The sequence below is a fragment of the Gymnogyps californianus genome, chromosome 5 (genome assembly GCF_018139145.2).
Source record: "Gymnogyps californianus isolate 813 chromosome 5, ASM1813914v2, whole genome shotgun sequence".
In the NCBI taxonomy this organism is placed as follows: domain Eukaryota; kingdom Metazoa; phylum Chordata; class Aves; order Accipitriformes; family Cathartidae; genus Gymnogyps; species Gymnogyps californianus.
Window position 1 is genome coordinate 9,026,626 of NC_059475.1, and position 24,947 is coordinate 9,051,572.

A 24,947-nucleotide genomic window follows, 5' to 3' on the forward strand; every position below is an offset into this window, starting at 1 on the left:
TGATTTATTTTCTTTTAACAACTGCAGTCTGCAGGAGGTAGAATATACTGTGTAGATCTTTAATTCTGTTGAAAATTGAACAGTTTAAACAGAATGGCTGACATTAGAAGACCTATTACTGAAAAGTCGTATTATCTTCATTTCAGTATCCCTTTTAGGAGCAATATTTACAGTTGGAGAAAATACATAATTTATAAATACAGCCTGGCAGGCTGCTGCAGAGCAATGGAGGAGTTGGCATCCTTGGCCCCACATCAGGGTGTCTAGTGGACTGCATCAAAGCTAGAGACTCTAGAAACCTGGCATGTGTAAAGGTATAAAATCAGGAAACTTGCCTGTTGTCTAGAAGGACATCTTGAGGGAACTGAACACTCCCCACCCTTGTGAAACGTTTGGATTTCAAAGATTCAGCAAATTCCAAGGAAATAATACTCTGCTAGAATTTTTCTGCCAGGCTCTCAATACAATGGCAGCTTTATCTTTGACTTAAATGAATTCAGTTTCTTTTTTGCCCTCCCTTCACTGCTTTTTATTTATATTTTGTTAATGTGCATCAAAGTCAAATAGTGTCATAAGCATACTTCCTACTCCTTGGTATGAATGTCACCACGGAAGTTATCAGATCAGTCCTCTTCCATGTGTAGGGAGAAACCATCTCAAATCCACAACATTTTCCATACAGAGAGTCCAACTTTGTTTCACAACAGTGGGGACCCATGTCAGGTAGTTTCCCCAGTAGCACGCCACACTACTGCTCTAATAATCCTCATTAGATGACTGGCCTGCAAAATCTTAGCAGGCTTTAATATGTATCTCTGCATTATCACACAGTGCCCAAGGCTCCATCTTATAAAATTAAATGGATATGATCAGAGAAATGAACAATGCTTTTTCTATTCTGTTTTGAAGTTGCTCATTCATGAAACAAGCTTCTTAGGTTAAGCAAATTCTGTGTTTGTGAAACATCTCATGAATATATGGTGCTGTAATAAAAATAATAAATGTTTAAAGCTCCCCTACTTTTCTTTACTCTTCATTATTAGAAATAAATCTTATGAAGCAGATAAAAGTATTACAATTAATCCCTTCTGAATGGAGACAGTATGTACTATTCTTTTCAATACAAGAGAAACTGGCTTTGACTAGAGTGGCAACAACTGGCAATCTGATTTTATAGTTTTGATTTATTGAATATTAGGAAATAGACTTTTTTAATAACAACTCCATTTAAGTATTCATTAAAATGGAATTAGTACAAGCAAGGCCTGATTCTGATATCCATATTCTTGTCAGACAGCATTTTATTACAGAAAAGTCTCACTGACATCAGTGGGATTACTTGTAAAAGACCATTCAGCATGAGTGAGAACACAGAGCTAGATACTAACAGGGTACAGAGGACTACAGAGGTTTTAGGTACTCCTCCCTGACCCCGAGGAGGAGGTCCCTTCAGCAACGCCTGGAGCAGTATGTAATTGTGTGCCCAAGGCACCTCATCTACACTGCTGTGCATCAAGTCCTGGACCTCACCAACAGAAATATGTGACTCACCTTGTCCCTGCCCCAGGTATATAGGACGTGAAATATATGTCTTCATCCTCACAAAGGAAATAATTCCCAAAGGTTGATTATTTTGCTTTAGACGTTATGCTAAAGATATTTATCTTCATAGTTCTTTCAGTTTGAGCAAGTTTGACCTGAAGAATGCATAGCACATGTTGCCATAAAAAAGCACTATGAAGATGAATTTCGATTTATAAGAAAAATCACTCAGAAGGAAAAAAAACAGAGGGCTATAGTAATGGATCTTATTAAAGGATCAAGGCTGCATACTCTATTTCTCTAAATTACACAGCGGAAGAGAAGACCTTGCGTTTTTGTTTTGTACACTCCTTATTTAAATATACATAAAAACAAATTTCAGTAAACTGTTGTGACGGTGCTGGGTAAAGAGAACTGGCTTAGTTATAAATACTACTGATAGTTAGAAAAAGCATATTGATTTTCCCATACATAACCCAAAATGTCTCTCAAACTCTGAGTTCTAGCACCTGTACTATCTTTCTTTATTCAGTAATCTCTATAACAAGCAGGGGAGGAGGCTGAGAAATTTGACCTTTGTACATAAAGCAATGATGTATGAGCAAATGGTGAATATCCTAATTTATCTTTCATTCAAAATTATTTGGCAACTGATTTTGGAAAATAATCGTTAGCATATACGCTGTACTTTTATATTTTCATTACATCCACAGGTCATACGTGGAATATACTTCTACTCCTTGATTGGGTGAACACAGTTAGAATCCAGTCCTGACAGCAAATACTTCACAGTCTGTTCAGTGTACATACAGCCCTTCTTCCTCTAAAAGGCTGCTGTTTCTGCAGAATTCCTTAGCAGAAAACTCATTTGCCAATAGAAAAACAAATATGGTCAAAGGCAATTTGTTTAATACTTCTTTAAAATCTCAAAAAAATGGTCTATTTTTGTTTGTAGTATAATTAGTAAACAGACTACTTACTATTGTTTAACTTTGGTTTAAAAACTAGCCAACACTAAAGGTTTCTATTGTATAGTTCTCGAAGGTCAGACTTGAAAGCTTAAACTTCAGGTTCTACTGAGATAAAGGCACTGTGCTTTGTAAAGTTATGCTATTATCCCTGGTTATAATCTTCACTGACTTCAGAAATAATTGCTTTCCTTAAACAAAAAGGAAGTCTGATTCTAATTTGCTATCTAGATCTACATTCTTATATTCTTTTTATAGATTTCTGAACAAGTTATCACTGGAATCTTCCTTCACTCAAACATAAGTGAAAGTTTTATCTTACTTCAGATATCACAAAAATAATTTATGACTAAGGAAACAAAACCTTTTGTCTCACAATATATTTCTTTGCGACAGCTGTGGTATTTCACTGAAAGCACAAAAGCTGTGATGGTCTGGACTGCAATCAACCATTTTTAATAGGAAATTTTTACAGACTTTTAATAAGATCTCCTAACATAATTTATGGGGAGAGGTTTTGAAGTGAAGAGGCATTGTTTGGCAAAGTGTTCTTCCTCTAATCTCAGGAAATTTAAATAATCGAGTGCTCATTTCCTCTAAACTTAGGATTTCCCCTAAAAAAATGGTTAAGAAAAACACCTGCTACACTAGCAGCAAAATAAGTGTATCGAGTCCAAACAAAATATATTTCTAAAGGCTTTTCAAAGGCAAAATGCTCCATATTAGAACCCAATATTACTACTAATAATGCAATATTGAATTTTGCTTCTTAAATTCAGAATATTTAATAAATATTTTGAATGAAGATAGCATGCTGGTCAGGATAACTGCAGGTACTTTTTTTAAACTGATACAGTGGGGCGAATTGAATTAAGTGGGCAAATGTGGAGAATTTACAGTTTATAAGAAAACCAGATAAGCACCCAAAAGTTACTATACTTACTGAAGTTATCCAGAGTTTCTCCGACTACAGAACTTGGCTGGAAGAATAAGGACAACAGGCTTCCCCCTGAGATCTCTGATATGTCTTGCAAGAAGAGGCTCAAAGGGTATTTTAGCACTTTCGCTTTAGTCCCAGCCAGAACTAGGGAAAAACCAGAAACATAAGTAGGAAGCACATTTCTATATATCGGTAAAGCTAATCAAAGCTCCTGAATATGAAACAGATTTAGTTTGGCTGACTGGGATTTTGGATGAAGTTCTGAATTATTTTTTTACCCTTTCTGAGTAACTCATTGTCCGTAATTCTGACTTAAAGTAATAGCTGACCTAACTGTGTTCCCCCAGTCTAGGTGGGTTAGAACATCTCTCCCAAAGGAGGAAAAAAGAGAGGGAAAACCTTTGAAGGAAGAACTCAGGAACAGCTCAGGTACAGTCACACTACCCGGGATTCGTCCAGGTCACTGTGTGCCAAAGACCTCAAGAGGGCACTCAGCACAAAACGTACTGCAATACAGGAATGAAAAGGGTCTACAATTATCATTGGCCAATTTTCACAGAAGGCAGTTATCCTTCCCCAGTTTTCCAGAGAGCCAACTCAGCTTTAATCTCATCACTACAGATACAGAACTGTAAAAAAAAGAATAAAAAGAAATTCTGAAGAGGAAAAATTATGCCATCATAGAGTCTGTACTTCTTTTCTGTATTGAAGAAGATCCGTTTCATCAATGCTTTTAACACAAGAGGATCAGTTTCTAGAGTCAACTCTAAACCCTTTATTTTCAAAAGCTGTCTGTTGATTTCAAAGAGCTATTGCCTCCATAAAGACTGCTTTTTAAGATGTCTCACCTGAAGAACTTTGTTTTCTTCAGTCACTACATTCAAAGCATGCAGGACAGAATATCACCTCTTCAGACTCCATCTCTCTCTCTCTGGTTTGCCTACAGAAACAAAACAAAACAGTTTACAGTGGGTGCCAGCCAAAATTCATCTTCTCCCTTCAGCAGCCAAGACTTACTTGGATGTTTCTCTCTCCATGTGTACACATATACACATACATACACAGACATACACACGTTAGCCAGTTCTGAAATTGTAGTGACCTCCTTTGGGTTCCTGCTCTGGCCTGTCCCTGAGGTACTGCTCCCAGCCCACCCTGCAGACCTGCCTGCTCCAGGCCACTGGCTGGCTGAGGCTCCGCAGCCCTGGTGCACCAGTCCTGGCAGCCTCTGCAAGGACCTCTGACTCCCTCCGCAGAGCTTTAACCCCATCCACGCCTCGTTTCTGAACTGGCTTCACAAACCGCAAACAGGACTATGAACAATTGCCTCGTTTCCACAGAAATGTCATTATTCCAATAAAACTGAAACCATTCTTCCACTACATGCTCTTTACATTGGTAGTTTCACAAAACACATACTGCCCCCTTTATATTCAAAGTGGACTTCCTGATGCACAAGTTCAAATCCCAGCTATCATCTATCATCTTCATTCTTCTGGGACAAATAAAGTATCATGCAACATACCATATGTGGATATTTCACCAGAGCTCTTTAGAGTCATGTCCTGTCTACCCAGTGTGATCAATGGTTATTTTATTTTTGTATATTTAGAATAATACATGACAAACCTCCATCTGGGTGCACTACCTAAACAAAAAATAGACACTGAGGTTGGGAGTCAATTCCCTATGTGACTTGGGGCATTTATATACCCTGGAGTACCTGAGACATCTGCAGAGGAATCGCAGACACAGCATGGGATCTATAGGAGACTCATGGCAACTTGTAGCCATGCACGATATCCCAGAACGCAAATTGGCACTAGGCACATACTTCAGTACCCAAAATGTCTCCTAAAGATCTGTGCAAACCAAATGTATGATGTATCCCTATTCCTCCAGTGTGTTGGATGCCAGGTTACCTTTATTCTCACAGGACTGTATTAAGGAGTGCTAGATGAAAGTTATCTGCACTTCAAAAATGCTTAAACACTCATTCTCTGAAAATCAGATCCCATTCCAGATTAGGCACACAAAGGAGAGACCTGTCTCTATACCTATCTATAACTTCCAGATTGCTGACCTATGAAATACAAAATACTTGTAAGATTATCGATCAGACAGTATTAAAATATTCTGTTTAAAACCACTTTTAGTAAAGATAATTCATCAGTTAAAGTAGGGATATTATTTTAAAAATACTGTCCAAACTAGAATAAATTAATTAGCCAGGATTTGGATGATAGAAAAATTATGAGTTGAACAATTACTCAAACGCAATACAAGCATGTAGATGATCAAAACTAATTTGAGTCATGAACTTTATTAAAGGCAGTGCGGGCCTTTATCAGGTTCATTGTGCTCAGTGCTGTGGAAACTCAGAAGCAGGTGCTACCCCTGCTCTGGTTATTAGACTCAGTCTAGTCATTATTTGGTCAGGTTTGTAGGTGAAAAAAAAGAAAAAAAGGAGGTTTGTGTACAGCATTCTTACTAACTCAGGAAATCTAAGTAAGTTTTTAAACGACACTTTTATCTCTGCAAACTATGGTGGGTATAATGATAATAAGGTGATGTGACTAATAATGAATTCAACCTTTATTAATAAAAGGTTGAAACTGCTAGTGCTTTCAATATCTTCTACATATTTTATATAAAACCAATATTAGAAACATTTCCCAAAATGTTTGGTGATCCGAAACAAAACCAGGTTATGGATAGAGTCATGCTATGTGTGTTAGTTGTGATACAACTGTGTAAAACTCAGAGTATAGAGCCAAAAGATGCAAAGGCTGTCCTGCAAGCTCACAATATTCCCCCATACCTCGGATTGTGACTTTGATGCCTGCAAATTGCCCAGTAATTCCACAGCAGAATTAAGTTTTTTCAGCTTTTGCAGAAAGCAAAAGTGGAGCTCCCGCTCCCCAGCCAGTGAAGCTGAATTCATCAAGATTTGTTTTATTGAAGAATGAAAAATTTTCATAGGGTATTTCCAAGACAACAAAAATAGCATCTGTAATTTTTTAAGCACAGCAACTGTCTGGAGTGGCATCCTTTAGTCTATACATGCCTTGAGTTCATTATCAATTGCTAGTTTTTCCTAGTTACCTTCCAATATATTGGCAAACCTCTTTGAAAACTCCAAGGCTGCTGTTAATATTCAATGAGTCTCCAAAGTTTGTGTAAATGATTTCTAAATAGAAACCACTGAGAACACCAAATATCGCTGTTAAGGCCCCTTTTTATTTGTGTTTCCATGTTTATTGCTAAAATCTCATTTATAAAATTGGGTCTAAATGAGTGTTTCACTGACAGCAGAGCAACGGCTCTTTTTGCTAAACAGCGTCAACACTAGGAAGGCACTGAGTGGTATGATCAATAAATCAGTATAACTTTTTTCATACTGCAGATTATTTATTTAAACTCTTGTTTAAATTATTTAAATTATAAATTTAAATTATAAAGTTATTTAAACACTACCTCCAGTCCTGGCGAACTATACCTCATTTAGTTATTTTATATCAGGGGCAAGACTTTACAAAACACTGTACCATCAAGATGATTCACATGTTCTAATGTGAACAATACGAAACACAGTGCTGTAGTACCAGCCTCAACTTTCTCATTAGCAGAATAATCATCTCAGCTCTGTTTTCCTGGCACTTCAAAACTCCATTACTGGTTGTCAGACTGTATTGCTCCAAAGAAATATTTATCTTGAATTACTCGACGACTTTTAGAGTAATAAAAAGCTCTTAATTACTTTCTAGCCAGTACTCTTCTGTAGCAATAAGAGGCCATCCACAAAGCCTTCTCTCAAAACCCTCCAGCTCTTATTAAATAAGTCTTTAGAAACTATTTAACCTACACAGTTGTGAACCTGCCTAAATGTTTTCTAAATTTCTGTATCCAGTGAATACTTAGCATAAGCCACAGGGAAAAAAAAGTTTGCTTGAGGTTTTCTTTTTTCCTCTACTTCTTTTTCTTGGCTTTCATTTTAGCCTTCGAAACATGGGGAAAGTCAAGCTATGTTCCCATTGGTCTGCCAGAGCTGTTGAATAGGAAGTTTCCTACTCTTTAGCTGAAAAGCTGTGCCATACATTGGTAACACCAAGTCATGGTTTGTTACTTCTAATTGGAGTGTGAGCTAAGGTGTTAAGACAAACTAAGCAGCAGGTTACTAGCATCTGGTTAGGAACTTTTGTCCTTTCTCTGGCCACGTTTCACTCCTGACATACCTAAATTAAGTCTATTATTTAAACTCTTACAGGAAAGAGGACTAGGTAAGAACTTACACTTTAAGGGGGGGGATGGGGGGTGTAGGAAATACTCCTTTCAGACGGAAAGAGAAAAAAAAAAAATCTTTCTTTCCACATGGTAATAGTCCTGGCGTTACAGACACCAATCGCACACAGGCACAATGGCACCTGGAAATACCTGACTAAAGGTGGCCAGCTACTCCTAACTCCCCCGCACAGACGAGCCCTGAGGCTACCCGCCCGGCGGCAGCCGGCACGGCACCCTGCCGCCGAGACACTGCCCGCTGCCGCCCGGCAGACCGTGAGGTGCAATCCGGGTCCGGGCTGCCGCTAAGCCGCCCGGCCACGGCGGGAGCACCTCTGCGCCGCAGCAGAACTCTGCCGGCGAGGGCCCGAGGGGAACCGCTCGGGGACCGGGGCGACAGAGGGTCAGGCGGAGGCTGGAGGGGGTCCGCGCCCTTCTGAGGGGCCGCGGCTGGAGCTGGGAGCCGGGCAGCCGCAGGCACCTGTCACGGCTCCCGCCGCCCGCTCGGCCCCCTCACCTCACCGCCAACTGCCGCCGGCGCGCGGCAGGCAGGGCGGAGCGCGAGCTCCCGCCTGCCCCGCCCCCCCGCGGCGGGGAAGCGGAAGCGGGCGGTGCCCGCCACCGGAAGCCGCTCTGCCTTTCCGGTGCGGGCGGCGTGCTCGGTCCGGCCGCGGGAGCCTCCGCCGCCATGAGCGTCCCGGCTTTTATCGACATCACGGAAGAGGATCAGGTCAGCGGCCGGGGCTCGGCGGGTCGCGGGTCGCGCGGGTGTTGGTGGCAGAGCGAGGGGGCCGGGCCCCGGCCCTCGGGGGTCGATCCCGGGGCGAGAAAGCAGGGCCGGGCCGGGCTGCGGCGGCCTGCGCGGGGGGGCGACGGTGGGTCTGGCGGGGCAGGCGGAGCGGGGGCCCGGGCCCGGGCCCGTCCCTGTGCCTGTCCGTGTCAGGCCTGTCCCCTTGGCAGGGGTGCGCGTACCTGTCCTGCCGAAGGCTGCCGCGCTGGCTGCGGAGCCCGCGCAGCTCTCCCTAAACTTGTTTGGGCTGTTTCCGAGAGAGATGTAACAGGCGGGTTAAAGACACTGCGGGCTGAAAGATAAGTCTGTGTTTGCAGTTTCCTCTTCAAAGATCTTCACCTCCCTAGTACTTTGTTTTCATGTCTCCCCAGCAGTACTTTTTTTTAGGAGAGGAAAACTAGTTTAGATATGGGCCGGAGCATTACTTACGCATCTCGATACTACAGGCTTGGGAAATGTGAATTTTGTCTTTGAGCTACTTGTTTGTTTTGTCTTTGAATTTTAGGGTTTGTTGTTCCCAGTGGTGTGCATATACACAGTTGGAAATCTAGAAGAAATGCCTACAGAAGTACTAGCCTTCAGTCCAGTTTTCACATGCCATAATGTCTAGTAAATTGCCATCAAGTAGTTAGTCTGAAACATCTTCAGTACAGTAAAGGGTCCTAGAGCATTTATCTGTGTCTTATGGTACCGTAATTGATTTGACATTGAACTTGATGTAAATTACACGTACTGTCACAGTAGCATCCCGATCAGAGTTCCCCTGTGCCAAAAGTTGCATGGCCTCACACAGATTGTTTCTGAAGGGTTATGGTTCTGCTGCTGAAACCGTGGATTGTAAAGTTAATATATAGGCCTGTCACTAGGGGAAAGGTATTTTCTTAGTGTAGGTTTAAATCCTAACAAGGTGAGGCAGGTAGTAGCATTATGTTGGGAACTGTCTTTAACTTGTGTGAAGACTGTAAGTTCTGCCTTCTCTAAAGTGGTTTTGTTTATACCCTTTTTTTTTTCTGGTGAAGAAGCAACTAAATGGTTGTACTGTTTTGCCTGAAGTTTTGAAAGGGAGTAAAAGATAATAAAATTTCAAGAAGAAAGCATCTTTGTCACAAAAACTTACTAGGCCTGCTGTCCTAACCAGTTGTGACATGTTCATACATCTATTCAGTCAGCAAACCAGCCATAGCACGTGCAGCTTCTTACACCAAGTCAGTATTTGGGTTGTACGCTAAAGTGGAGGAGGGGGAGTGTTGTAGGATACAGGGTGGCAGGGAGAAGTGAGAGGAAGTGTGAGTGAGTGGAGGGGGTAGAGGAGTGGTTGCAGAACAAAAATCTGTAAGGAATTTAATTACTTTGACTTTGCTGTTCACAAAACAACTGTTTCGTTTTGTGTGTGTTGTGGTTTTTTTTATTAAGGCTGCAGAACTTCGAGCTTACCTGAAATCCAAAGGAGCAGAAATCTCTGAAGAAAACGCTGAAGGTGGACTTCATGTGGACTTGGCACAGATTATTGAAGTTTGTGATGTGTGCCTGAAAGAGGATGACAAAGGTTTGCATCTTTAAGTCTTGTTGGTTTTGCTAAACATATCGCCATCAGTGCTTTCAAACAGTAACAGTTGGCAGAATTTAGAGGTATGTTGCATGGCTTGCGTGTTAACACATGCATCTTTATAAAGCTGGAAGTGCTTATTTCCATCATTGCCATGTAAAATTTGCATGTACTCTACCCCTCCCTTCTCCAAACATCCAGCGCCCTTTGAAGAAGTCAGAAATCAAGCTAGACTGTGCTTGTTATGAGGGCACAGCGAGTTGTATGTAAAATACTTTTTTTTCAGAGCAAAAACCTATGATAAAAATAAGACTTACTGTCAATTAATGGCTGCGATGCTGCAGATCAAGAAAAATTAAAGTAACAACAAAAATTAGGACTAGACATCTGTAAGTAGAAGTTTTAAGGCCTAAACATGAATTGATTATTATTGTCTGAAAACACTAGGATTTTCAGTAGTCAGTAACTCTTTTTGAGTTAGGGCTGTAGGTCCGTAGAAACTGCACTAATATGTTTTAATGACACTGATAATGCTGCAGTGGCCTTACATGATCTTTCTGTGCCTGCTGTGCTCTGTACCAATATACAAATTCCATTTAGAACTTTTACATGTAAAAAATCAATTGCTAATATGAATAATACGTGTTGTTTGAAAGAATGCATAGTTCATCTAAGAAAAAGTACTTATTTCTCATGTTGCCTTTTAGTGTAGGCAAATGAGTATGAAATAGTGGAGAAGCTTATTGCTCTGCTGTTTGATGATCAGATGTCATTTCGGGGAATAAATAATATTTTCCATATGTAATGAATTTTGTTCTTATCCTTTGTGTAACTGATATTTGGGCAGACTGTGAAAAGAAAACACAAAACCTGCCTGGTCCTGTTTGGAAAGGATGGAACACCATGCTTAAAACAGGAGCTGGGGAGGCTTTTGAATATACTTTGTTCTTGCGGGCATTTTCCCTGTGGTCTGGGTATCCCTTGTGCTCCTGGTGAAATGTTTTACTGTACTTGAGCACTAGGTGTTAGTAGTCTCACCGTAGAACCGTGGAGCAGTTTTCTGGATGTGCAGGAGGAAGCCACTGTTTTTTTCAAGACCAAAACCTGAAGTTTCTCTGACTTCTTATGTGTGAACAGAGAATTCAGAGCAAGCGTGATATCAAATACCAAATTCTGTTTTGACCTTAGAGTGGTAATTTTTGCTTTACATGGAGATGTGTTTGTGAAAGACCACATGAGCCAAATCTCTGGTACATTCTGATGAATATCCAGATTGGTTATCTTGGCATTTTCTCTCTTTTACAGTTCTTGCCGATGCAAAATAATCACTCGTAGCAGAAGTAACTCTCCAGCACTAAATAGCTACTGATGATTGCTGCTTGCAGTTTTAAACAGCTGCATGTTTTGTTTTGTGCAGATGTTGAGAGTGTGATGAACAGTGTAGTCTCTTTGCTTCTTATCCTGGAACCTGACAAACAAGAAGCACTGATTGAAAGCCTGTGTGAGAAGTTAGTAAAATTTCGGGAAGGAGAGCGCCCATCTCTTAGATTGCAGCTGTAAGTATTGTACGGAGGAAAGTGAGACAATGGTATCTTGCAAAGTAATCCTTCCTCTTTAGAGGAAGGGCATATCTTGTATGTCTTTAAATCAAAGTGTGGGGTGTCTGTCAAGATATATCTCTCTGTTGCAGGAAGCACTCTTTTTTTACCTTCCTTTTCCCTGCCATAAAATAGAAGTACCAATATACTTTCTTTGCTTGGGTATTACAAATTTAAAATTAAAATGCATCGTTTTCAGCTTCTTTGCTGAAAACGGTTACAGTTCATCACAGACGTAAGGTGCCACCAGGTGCTTTGTGTGTACTAGCACGCATCTTAATAGAAACATTTATGTGCGCTCCAGTAATGTTTTTTTCAAACCTCTAACTCAGTTGTTTGTTGTTTGTGATTTAGACTGAGCAATCTCTTCCATGGTATGGATAAGAACACTCCTGTGAGATACACAGTGTACTGCAGCCTTCTTAAAGTGGCCTCGTCATGTGGTGCCATCCAGTACATTCCAACTGAACTAGATCAGGTAATTAATGTGGTGCTTCAAGTTGCGGCCTTTGTATTAAGCATGTTGCATCTCACTAAATATTAGTCAGAGTTGATACAGACCATCTCTGTTAGAAATTGCCAGAGCCTAGTGAAATAAGAAACACAGAATACAGAATTTGTTATCTTTTAAAGGTCTGTCTACAGAATCTAAATCAAGTTGCCATTTATTTTCCATTTCTGATGCTGAACGTAGTTAAATGTGTCTGTTTGATTCCTGTGATAGTAATGAAAGTGAGAAGCTTTGATCAGGAGTGAGGCATCAAGTTTTTGTCCCTTTTTCTGGAATCAGAGTGTATTAGAATCACTCATCCTTGTTTAGGAAGTAACATGGAGAGCACAGACTTTTGGCTTCTCATGGGAAAACTTCCAGGGTCTGCATGGGGAGCCTAAGAGTCAGAGGACCCAAAGGAGAAGTCTCTGTGCAAGATCTTTTCAATCCTTTTCTGCTTGAGAGAAAATGAGAAATATTTTCAGCTTTATTTTAGTCTTTTCCCCAGTGCTTCTTTTTCATTTGTATTCTACCTAGGTCCGAAAATGGATTTCTGACTGGAATCTTGGCACAGAGAAAAAGCATACTCTTCTGAGACTGCTGTATGATGTCCTAGTAGACTGCAAAAAAAGGTATAAAAGACAAGTAGTAGATACTAGATAACTGTATTTTAAGTTGATGTATTGTAAGTGATCTGTAGGGAAAGTATTTCTCACAGCACTTTTAAAATTAATCTGTACTAATAATTCAATCCAAATATGCCTGGGTTTTTTTCTTTTTATGTTTTTAAGCACTCTTACATTAAACCAGTGTTTCCAAGAATATTAAAGGTAGTAGTGAATTAGCTGCAAACCACAGACTCCCAAAATAAAACTGTTCCTTTCTATAAATATTAATCTTTGAGCATTGTAGCATTATGCCAAGTTTATTATTTAATTGCACTTTTGGCATTTTAGTGCATGGTAGTGCTATCTCTTACTTAATGATGTTGGGAGGCTTATCAATCACAGTTAACAGAATCAGTCTTTTTATGTAAACATTACCTTTAGGACAGAGCTTTCCACTAGTCATGGGAATTAATGTCCACAGAATACCTGCTTGGCCATTTTAAATTATTATCCTGGATCATAAGAAGCATCTTTGATCTAACAAACTTGGCAGACCAGTGTCTTCTGGCATGTAAAGTAATCCTGTGTATATCGTACCTGTAAATTAATGTAAGTCTTAACTGAGAGCTGTCATCAATTTATCTTACAGATGTGATATGGTGTATTGCCTGCATTGGCCAGTGCTATAGAGATGGGCTGGTATCCAGAAGTAGTTTCAGCATGTAGTTCCACAACAGTTTCAGCCTATCTAAACTGTCCCTGCTGTAGTTTAGGATGTGTATGTGGGGGGTGTGTGTGTTGCTTCCCTCCGGCTTTCCCTTTCACTCTGTTTTCTGAGTTAGTTTTCTAAGTTTTTTTAATTTTCATAGTGAGGCAGCATCAGGACCTCTACACTGCTGACTTACACTGGTAGCAGAACTGCACTTGCATTTCTACATTTGCATAACCTTGCACTGCTGCAGAAGGAAGCAATTCTGTCCTGTACCCCCCATTCCTGTCCTGACCTGTCCCCTCCAGCTGCCAATACCTCTGTGTGTTTGTGCTGCTGTAGGCATTTGTGCAGCTGCACGGTGGGTTGGACTGGGGAGGTGACCTTGCCAGGGGTTAAAAAAGGCAAGTGTGGAGCTGTCATAGGAGGAGGAGGGTTTCTTCTGGCAGGAGAGTTAGCTTATTCTGGCCTGGCGAAATTGTAGCCTGGAAATGCTGCGTCAGCATAGCAGCATCATTTTTAACTAACCTCAATTTAGGGCTGATTAATCCTTGTGGAGTAGTTACACTGTGAGCTACAACATTATTGGGAATTCCTATTCCTGTTACTAGCATTAAAATGCTTTTGCATTGATAGTACTGGATGACAGAATTCAGATGGTCAAAATAATTTCAGAAATGTTAATCAGAGATCTTACACATGGCTTAGTGCTTACTTTGTTTCAGAAATGTTACATTGATACTCTGTAATGCTCCTACTCTTTTAAACACTTCTCATCCTATTGATTTACTGAGAGGTTTTAACTAGCTTAATTCCCATACTTAATAGCTAACTATTTTTAGCTAGTCTTGTTATCAAATCTGTGGATTAAACTTCTAATTTTTGTTTCCAGTGCTAGCAGTAACCTTGCTACCAAATGGTTTTTGCTTATTAATAATAGGTGATATTTTTAAGTTAGGCATTAAAAACTTTCACAAACCCTGTAATATATTACTCCTGCACTTGGTGTCCTTACCATCTGTTGCAGCAAGCTTTGCACTGAATGGAGCAATTTTTCAGAGCACTTACACTTCTCTCCAGAAAAGAAAACAAGAAGTGACCCTAGCACCTTTGACCTGGTTCACTCTCCTGGATCAGTGGGCAGTATTTGCAATAGTATGGGAAACTCACAGCAGCATTCCAGCTTTCGCACTCAGGAATGTTGCTCTGTCTAGCAGTATGGGAAGATAAGTGGAAAGTGAAAAATAAGTAATAAAAATCATACCTCAGTTACCGTGTTGATTTGTAATTAAGGGAACAGAATACCTTGTTGAAAACAGTTGAGTTGAATTTTTTTTTTGGTTTGTTTTATGTTTTAACTTCACTCAATGCGGCAGAAGAGATGGTTTTCCATAGCTAACAGACTTTTCTCGAATGGAGAAGTTGGTAGTGAACAGATTGGTTGCTCATGAAAAGTAGATCATGCAGATGTTATGTGTGGTGTTCCTTTTCCTGCAGTGATAAATGAAAGCTTGTTTTATGAAATCTTTTCCAGTCACTTTCTGGTTGAAGTTTCTTCTTTTTGATGATCAAAATCATCTTGATCTCTTCAGAGAGGGACTTTTATCTTTCTCATGATCAACTGAAGAAAAATTGGTGGTGGTGGCTGGAAAACAGATGGCTGATGTGGCTTGTTTCTGAGATCTGTATTTGGTAGCTGAACTTTGCAAGAGATTAGTTACTTTCTCTGCTGCTTGTGCTCCTTGCCATAAAGGTTCTGCAGTAGAGTTTTGTGCCTCAGCTGCTTTAGTCTTCAGCATTTTCCTAGCTGTGTTGGTATGAAACTGCAAGGTAACACAACCTGTTTTCTTTTCCAGTTATAGATGGAGTTTTACAGGCGTGCATGGCTTGCATGCAGCCAGAGAGTTGAGTTCTGCTGTGAGGCCCTGCCAGGCACCAGCCGGATGCAGCTTACAGCTGGTCTCCGCCATTGACCTGGCAGGATTCAGAGTGGGATTAGTCCTGCCCGAGTTTACATTCAAACAGGTCTAGCAAGTCTGGTTATTCATACCTGTAGCAAAAAGCTCAGCACGTCAGGCACCTGCAAAATAATTGTTTCATTTAATTTTAATTCCATTTAATATCATGTAGTGTAGAGGGACTCGATTCCAACATCTTACTACGTCTCTGAATACTCTGTATTTTTTTTCTTCCTTTTATTTACCATCACTCTTCAATTCTCACTGGCTTTTTGTCAAGTTACGCATCTAGACTGGCAAGTGGAGCCAAGAGTACTTGTGCAAGCTGTGTTGCTAGAAAAAATGTTCGCATTTGCATCTTAGGTGAGATACACATTTAGCAATGAACTTTGGTAAAATAGTGATCTGTATTACTGCTTTAAACATCCTAATTTACAGTATTAATCTGACACTGAATAGAATGAATAAGATTAAAAGGCCTGCCGTATTTGCTGGGGCTCACAAGAATTTAGCATAGAAAGTTTGGGAGTAATTGTCTTGTAGCATTCTGATGTTTCCTAGAAATACAAGTGAAAGATTCCACTCCTTCCTCACTTAAAAAGGTGGGGGGATTGCAAATACTATTTGAAATTAGTTAAATGCATAGTTTTCAATTTTTTGCTCCTAAGGGAAAGAGGAGGAGAAGAAAAGTTCCAGAAATCTGTAACACAGTTCTGAAGTGTCTAAGAACAACTACTGAAAGCTTATATTAAATAAGGATTCTTGTATTTTTAGGTTGAATAGCACATGAGCTGAGCCTCTTTGTTTGAATGTCTATATAGTATGAGTCCTCTATTAAACTGTTTCTTTGTCTTCACTAGAGCGTCTAGTGTTGATAAGATTTGACCAGTGCAAAAATCATAGTCTGTCATAGACTGATTTACATGCAAATGGTTCTTTCATAATAAAGCTGTCTAAATTAACTTTATTTCACTGATACAGAGCTATCAGTTCCCCTGTGCACCAATATCAGTTGCCGCAACAAAACATAGGCTGACCTTTTTAATGCTGGAGTCTTAAAACAAATGTTTCATTCAAGTTTACCTCCCTGAACACAGTTCTGGAATAATGTCGGGGACCTATAGAAAGTTCCCCTGCCTTGGGCACAAACTGTCTTAGCTCAATGTACATCCAGATAATATATGATATTGCTTGTTTCCCGTGATGTCTTAATATTTGTACTGGACATCTGTGAGATCTGGTAAATTCTCTAGGAGCACAAAACCTCACCCTATAAAGAAGTTGTCAAATAGTAGTACTGTGAGATTTAAAATAAATACCCATATAAAGATAGTGTCATTGTACTATAAAAACCATTCAGACCTGTGCTGCTATATGGGTTAAGCCTGTATCACAGCACTGTACGTACTGGGAATGTTGTGTTGGTTTGTTCCTTCCCTATGCAATTTATGCCATTAAGTAATTAAAGTGAATTGAAACTTTATTCTTGCAGAGTTTTTTCTTTTAAGGAAAATTTTGTAGGCCTGTTAGACCACATGGGGAAATTTGTTGTACCTGGAAATGAGCTACTTTGAAGGAAGAGCTTAGCTTTACGCTATAACTCACTGTACTCTGGAGAGTAGTATCCAACCTTCCTCCTGTCCACTGAGAAAGTACCTCTTAGTAAAGTAGTTGCCAGTCTGTGTATGTGCATGGGAGACTTCTGCAAAGCACGTGCTCATATCACTGAGTTTTGTTTGTGCTCTCACTATTGAGTTTTGTTTGTGCTCTCACTATTGAGTTTTGGTCATATCTACATCCACACCCTATCTTGTTCAAAGGAAGTAGTAAGATGGCATCAACAAAATCTGTTCTCTGTATAGAAGAACTGTCACAGCCTTCTATTTTAATAGTTAACAAGAATTCCGTGAGAAATAGGAAATAGCTTTTTGTGTGTATACACATAGAATACTCAATGCGTATATTTTTTGCTGAAAGTCTTGTAAAAAGCATCAGCAGTTGCTGGCCTCACTAGTGGAAAAAACTGTTATGTGAAAATAAATCAAAATCTGTTAAAATGGCAGAGTAACGGTCTCGGAGCTGGTTTGCAGTAATGTTGATGAGCTGTTTACAAAATAATCTGAGTAGACAAGGCTGTAGGTTTACTCAGTTTTCTTAGAATGAATTGTTATTCTAAAAGCTGTCTGTGAAAGCAGTGTTGGAAGCTGCTTGCTTCACAGCAGCCTAAGCCAATCTAATTGCTGGCTGCTTAACTTCGTCAGTAAAATGAGCAGCTCTCACTGAATACTTGAAGAGAGAATCTGTGAAAGAAGAAAAGGCAGCTTTTATACAGTCATTTTCCTGACCATAAATATTCTTTAAGATATGCCATTTTACATTTGAAATAAACTTTGCAGTGCTACTTATTCTGCAATGATTAAATCCAGATGTGCATAAGAGTAGCATTCTAGTGAACCATATAAAGCTGTTCCTAGCTCAGAAAGCTTTTTCCATAACCAGCAGGTAATTTATCAATTTAAGAGAATGAAATGAAGGGTGAAGATAAACATTTTGTAGAACAAGAATTGAAAGAATACATCTAGTTAATTTGTTCTCTCCACTAGAATTAAAATGGATCATCTACATCTTTTTCAAGTGTAATTTAATTTGACCTATAACATCATAATGGAATTATTTAAATATTTGAGTGTCTTGTTTGAACTATTTTTTCAGCAATCCTGAGGTAACTTTATTTTTCTTCTCTAGTGACACTGCAGCAAAAGTAATGGTGGAACTACTGGGAAGTTACACAGAGGACAATGCTTCCCAGGCTAGAGTTGATGCTCACAGGTAATACTGACTTCCTGGTTTCCTTAAAAGTAGCTTTTTCTCCATTGCTGAATTATGTTGGTCACCTTATGATTAAGAGTATCGAATGGCCTGGCAGGCAAGGGCCCTGTCACAGCGTCTTTTCTATAGCATGGCTGACTCGATCGAGAGTTTATCTGTGCAGTCTACAGTAGGTTTGGTTGTTTCTAGGCAGAGTCAGATTTATTCCATTGTGCACGTGCACAGGTGTGTTTGTGGTCACTGCTGAGAGAGATCAGCCTTGGTAAGGACTTCGTTTACATCAACTGTACAATCAAAATTTGAATTGGCATCCTTTATTTCAGATTTTTTACTTACTGATTGTTTGATTCTCTAACTTTGAGTGTTCTTTTCAAATAGCACTTTCTGTTGAAAAGAAATTCTTGCTCTCTTTCCTATGAGCAAGTACTAAGGATGTGAACTGCACAGAAATAAACTTACTTGTTGGACAAGCTGGGAGTAAATTGATTCTTAACAGTGTATTTTCCCCACTGGCCAAAATGAGTAAAAGCTTGTTTTGACATTCTACCTATCATGATTCTTCTTAGGAATTAGATTTTTAATAAGCCGTGTAGTTCTGCCAGGTGTGTACAACCAGTAGTTCTCAAGGGAGTTGTTTATACTTGAGCATGGAGGAAAATCAGGATGACTCATTTTGAAAATTAAAGTGTCTGTGCATAAATGAAAACTTCATTGACTACCCTACAGCAGTCTGAGGCCTTTTACATCTGAAAGAACATGTCTACCTAGCGTTTATGGTATTGCTGCATCTACGCAGGCCTTAGGTTCTTCTGGGTGTATGTTATGTGGCAGGGTCGTGGTCTAGGCCGTCAGAGTGAGTGTAGCACTAAGTCTTCTAATGTGCTGCTGAACAAAAACTTTCATCTAGAGTTCTAGAAACACTTTAGGTCTGTTTATAGTCTGGAGCTGCAACTGATAAATCATCGGCCTTGCAGTGTTTGGTATTGGGGTTTTCTCTGTTTTGTGTCACATATTCAAGTATAATTAATCTTCCTAAACAACTTAATTTATGAAATTTTAGGAGGACAGTAAAAGTACCTCTAGGAATGAAGGCTGGGCTGGAAATAAATGCATAGATGGAAACAGTAGGGTGATCTGTAGTCTTACCACCTGACAAATCTCATTTGTGATACTAGGCAAATTACTTAATGCTTTCTGTTCCTTGTTTTTTCCATCTGTAAAATGAAGATTAAAATTTGAATGTGACATGTCTTACATTTAAGAATAGTTGAAAACCCTTGGGTGTTTCCTAGAAAGCAAGGAACAACAAATTGAGTTGCACTTACTCATAAAAATGTGCATTGCTGTAAAAATAAGCATTTTCCTTTTCTAATTAGATGTATTGTACGAGCATTGAAGGATCCAAATACCTTTCTCTTTGATCATCTTCTTGCCTTAAAACCAGTCAAATTTTTGGAAGGAGAACTTATTCATGATGTAAGTAACCTTTTTTTTAGCAAGATGGTTTGATATCTGTAGAGTGTCTTGTTTTATTAGTGTCTTTTGAAATTCATTAGAACAGTTATCTGTCAGTAATATTGAGCTGCAATGTACTATTTCTTTTAGTGCCTTTAGAATTAAAAAAATTAAAATATTACATGTGAAGTGTTTCCCTTGAGAAGTTTCAGAAACTCAGAGTTACAAATCCTGTGCTCACGAGTTCTGTAGCAAAACTGCCTTTCAAGTCTGAGAAAAGGAAGTAAGTTCAGCACAGACTGCCCTCAGCTATTGACCAAAGACAGAATTTTAGCTCTTAACGGTTTATTTTTCTGTTCAATACCAATAGTTTATGTATATATCTGTCCAGTCTGCAGGGAGGGAAACATAGATAATATTTAAACTGGTCTTGTATTTGTTTTCCATCTTCTAGCTTTTGACGATTTTTGTAAGTGCTAAACTAGCATCCTATGTCAAGTTTTATCAGAACAACAAAGACTTCATTGACTCCCTTGGTAAGTTTTCAGATCATTACATTTCTGAGTATTTGTGTGGCTTAAGATATGGAAGCCGCAAAGTGCTTCAGTTTGAACCCATATATTGAAGCCAAGGAAATTTAACAGGAATTTTTAAGAATGGATTACAGTTTGTAGACTGACCTCTACTAGATTGTAAACGGGCCATCTAACTGTGGCTTGTTCTACTAGGACAAGCTGTTTTATGGGTTTGGAAGAGAACTGTGTTTTTCCCCACTTATTTTCTCTTAAACCTTTTGGGAGGGGAGTTTTAATGCATTGATACTCTAGGCTAGGCCAGAGATCACAACTTTATTGAGTAAGCCAGCAGCTTGTATAAATCTCTTAGAATTTTTTTTTGTGATTAATAACTTATAACAGCAAATACTTCTGAACAGTAAGATAAAACATGCAAATAGTGTGTGTGTGTGTGTCTGCGTGTGCTGATGCATTAGACCTAGCAAGCCACGGTCTGTCCCAGTTAATTTGTTTCATCACATGAAGCAATGTGATGGAATGTTAATGTCAGCACCCTCTTTATTTACACACTGTGGAAAAAAGGAGTAGTAATTAACACTTTGACACTCCCCCGTTGATGTGTAATTGACTGTTTCAAAGGAGCACTAGTTCATAAGCTATTGCATGCATTAAAATTACGTTTTTTATATTCCAGCTTTTTAGGACAGGGGTCAGTGACAATGCAGAAATTGCTCAATGATGCAGATTTTTTTATTACTGCATTAAGGTTTTGACATATTGGTAATGAATAAATGTTTCCATAAAAATCAGATTTTTTTTTTTTTTTATAACTTTGATTTTGAAATGACACTTGAACACTGGCTGAATGCATTTGAGGAAAGGCATAGTTTTCCTAAAACAGAGTTTAGTGCAGCCTTTTAACACATGCATTATTTTGTTTAATGGAGTGTGGTATAATTCTGAGAATAATTACCCTGAGAGCTTTAAAGTGCTGGTAGTTTGGGTATTAAAATGGTGGAAATATCAATGTGATTTTTTGTGGATAAAATTAGCAGCAAGTTTTTGGTAGTTTGTAAATGTGTATATAGGATAAGCATACCTTTTGTCATACATATTTGAACATTAGTTGTGTAGACATCTTATGCTTTTCTTAGGGGAAAGTGGTTTTTGTACTGTAATTATTTTTATGTATTGAAATGGCTTATCTGTTAGTTATTTGTCAACAGAAGTATTTGCGGAAAATGCTGTTATGCTAACATTTGAATACATTTATGGAAGATTAATTATACATACACATAGTATTAATCGTGTAATATACAAGTCATGATTTCTTTTGCTTTGCCTCCCTGTATCTGTGTTTACCTCTATGAATATACAGTGTGTGCATTTTCAATATATCTAGGATTCACATAATCTTAGTAAAATCCTTAAATATCTGTGTAACTGTTTTGAAAGACAGCCTTACTTCCAGTTATCTTGATTTCTCACCTGCTTTATGGTGTACTCAGAAAATTCTGAATGTCTTTGAGCAGTGGACAAGATAGAGATTCTGAGGGAGACCGGAATGCTAGGAACTTGGTCTGAGTGTTTCAGCCATGCCTTTGAAAAACAAGGGCAGTTTGGTATAGAAAACAATACAATTATTAGATGAGGCATTCAAAAATTCTTCAGAACACCTATGATCTGTTCCCAAAAATAAATAGATTTTTAACCATGCTTTAAAGATTTATTTTTTTTTTTTTTAAAATAACTTGCCAAGATATTGGGCTTTAAAATAAAGGATATTAATAATAGGATTTCAGTGACAGTATACAGTCAGCTTTAGTTCTAACCTTTCCTGGATCAGGCCCAATTAAAACTAGTCTCTGAAAGCTGTGCACTGAAGGCTCCTACAGGTGGCATCAGTTTGTTACAATTCGTTGTTTTATTAATGCTGACAACTTAGGCCAGCAGTAGCATTATCTGTGTCAACTGAATCGCCCTAACATGTCCACGTTTAATCTGGTATTGTCAGCAGTCTTTTTTGGAAAGTTAATCAGCATCTCATTTGCATTTGTTAATTAGGGTTAATGTGTGCTAATTGATTTTTTGATGCTTGTAGAGTTCCATTAAACCCAGTTAGGTATAGTTGCTGGTGCTCCTCATTCGTATGAATTATGGTGATCACATTTTTGTTGAATCAGTGCCAAATAGGGAACCTGCATCATAATTATAGCTAATTAACACAACATGATGTCCTGCACTAATGTGCTTTCCTATTAGTGTATGGACGTTATAAATTCCAAACTTAAATATTTACTGAAGCAATGTAAATGTTTATAATGTCATTCCAAAACAAAATGATTGACGTTCATTTTAAAGAAGCTTCCACTGAATCTTGGTTGGTACCTCACAGAACTCGGAATAAGAAATGCCTTGGTTCATCTGAATGTCTTAACTTTGTTGACCTAGACTTTTTTTTTTTTTAAGGGAAACGGTCTCTGATTTAGATGTGCAAGCCCTTGGCTCAATTCCTCGTGCTGCCATTCATACAGTCATGTAAAAGATCTAACCTAGCTTTTAATATCTGTTCCTCCATTCTTGAAGAGCACTTTTTTGCCACGCTAAATGTTGTAAGCATACATGTGACTCATGATGCTTTTTTGCTGTGGTATAAACAGTTAATTTGGTGCCAAAACACATTGTTCTGGCACAAAAAATGTTATGTTGCTAAACCATTACTGCGAGAGGTTTATTTTCAAGCAACTACATGAGAATGAGCAATGAGGCTGTAAGAAGGTTTTGACATTACCAGTCATGTATTTTCCATTTGTTGTTGCATTGCTGTTCTTCCAGATGATGCAACTGAAAAATTCACTTGCACCCTCACCACCTAAAATTCTGTTAAGGTGATGTTTTTACTGTTTCAAAAAATCTCTGTGCTTCACTTTTGTAGATGTTTATTACCTTTTACTGACAACGACTGAGTCTTGATGAATTCACAACTAAACTGGCTATTTTAGCAAAACACAAGGAAGATGCAGGAATTAATGTTTTACCTCAAGAAAATGTTGATAAGGACAGGTAGAATATTTTCTTCATGTGAAATAAATTTTAAATTATTGGAAGCATATATAGTAAAAATAACATGAAAAACAAATTAATGAATTATTGAATTATAATTCCTATCCATAAACTATCCATGCTTTTACACAGGCTTGTTGCACGAACACAATATGGCAAAAATGAGGCTACTTACTTTCATGGGAATGGCTGTGGAGAATAAAGAAATATCATTTGACACAATGCAACAGGAACTTCAGATTGGAGCTGATGATGTAGAAGCATTTGTTATTGATGGTAAGAACTGTAGTACAATACTTTACACAATGCTAATGAACAATACCTTTTATAGTCTTCTAAGCTAATGTTAAATATTCAGAAAAATATTAATTTTTAATTTCTGTCTTTGTTAGAAGATATAGCCGCAAAACTTCATGCTTACAGGCATGCCTAACTGTTGGCTTTTAAACAGTGTTTTTCTTTTCAGCGACGGGAGCTGTATTTCATGTAATTCTTTATAGAACTAATAAATTGTTTACAGATTTAATTTGTCATCTGGTTTCGTTTGCTGTCATTAAAACAGGATGTGTTTGTAGGGGAGAGAAGTTCATAAAAACTGTACAGGATATTGCTTTAATAGGTTGGCACCAAACAATAGGATTCACGCATGACCTTCATCTTGTTACATCATTTTGCTTTTCTGCCTACTAGACTGTTAAAACCAATAGCAAAAAAATATTAAGTGAACTGCTGTGTTTTTATGTTTGTATTGATCAAATGTTGAACAGTTTTTATGCAGTTTAATACCTTTGCACTATCTTGAAAATATTGCTCAAAACAGCATTGCTTTTTTGCAGCTGTAAAGACAAAGATGGTATACTGCAAAATAGATCAGACACAGAGGAAAGTAGTTGTCAGGTAAGACTTAATTCTTCATAGCATTTTGCAGAACTTAGTGTGTTCTAATTATTTCACTTACATGTGTAGAATATTTTAACTAGAAGCAAGGTATTGTTCCTATCAGTTGCTGGTAGTTAAATAGTTGCTATTTATCATAATTTTATTAAAGCTCACACTGAATGTGATTAGCTTATTTAATGAAAGAGTCCTATTTTCCAGCACATTTCATTTAATGACCTAATAGTGACAAGAATACTAATGACTGTTGTTGCTTTAAATATTTGGGAAGGCTACAGAATTCTCTAACTGGTAAAGTGCAGCCCTTTATATAGAGAAAATAAAAATTTTCCTATTCACTTGTGACAGTAAAGTAATGCTATAAAAGAATTATTAGGTGAGCATGACATCTAGTAATCATCTTCCAATTTTGTTTTACTTCTCTAGTCACAGCACACATCGGACTTTTGGAAAGCAGCAATGGCAGCAATTGTATGACACTCTAAACACCTGGAAACAAAATTTGAATCAAGTGAAAAACAGTCTCCTCAGTCTCTCAGACACCTAAACATTTTTTTTTGACCTAGTAATGTCACTATAGATGAAATTTATTCAAAACTTTGACAATTTGTGAATGTTTCCAAAATGTATGCAATTGGTTTAAAGAAGCTAAATATTCTAAATTGCAACACCAAAAAAAGCAATAAAACTAACATGGGAAAATATTTTCTGTTGATTTTCTTACATAATTAGCAACAACAAACAGTAGCAATATTGGT

The 24,947-nt window shown here is 38.3% G+C and overlaps 1 protein-coding gene across 2 annotated transcripts; it reads left to right on the forward strand.

Annotated features, from left to right (window-relative positions):
- Nucleotides 1-8,388: 8,388 nt before the first annotated feature.
- EIF3M (eukaryotic translation initiation factor 3 subunit M) lies at nt 8,389-24,893 on the forward strand. 2 transcript variants are annotated; one of them, XM_050896866.1, is made up of 11 exons: nt 8,389-8,461; nt 9,935-10,067; nt 11,485-11,623; nt 12,020-12,143; nt 12,693-12,787; nt 18,176-18,259; nt 19,636-19,735; nt 20,169-20,250; nt 23,425-23,568; nt 24,129-24,189; nt 24,616-24,893. In XM_050896866.1, the coding sequence occupies exons 1-11, from the start codon at nt 8,420-8,422 to the stop codon at nt 24,734-24,736; spliced, it is 1,125 nt and encodes a 374-aa protein (XP_050752823.1). In that variant the 5' UTR covers nt 8,389-8,419; the 3' UTR covers nt 24,737-24,893. The 2 variants fall into 2 exon arrangements, with proteins under 2 accessions (XP_050752823.1, XP_050752824.1); XM_050896867.1 differs by lacking the exons at nt 9,935-10,067; nt 11,485-11,623; nt 12,020-12,143.
- The last annotated feature ends 54 nt before the right edge of the window (nt 24,894-24,947 follow it).

What these genes read in the sequence shown, in the direction of transcription:
- EIF3M (XM_050896866.1), top strand. Translation starts at nt 8,420, where the DNA reads ATGAGCGTCCCGGCTTTTATCGACATCACGGAAGAGGATCAG. An exon ending in CCTGAAAGAGGATGACAAAG is followed by an intron (nt 10,068 to 11,484) that starts GTTTGCATCTTT and finishes TGTTTTGTGCAG; the next exon opens with ATGTTGAGAGTGTGATGAAC. An exon ending in TTCCAACTGAACTAGATCAG is followed by an intron (nt 12,144 to 12,692) that starts GTAATTAATGTG and finishes TATTCTACCTAG; the next exon opens with GTCCGAAAATGGATTTCTGA.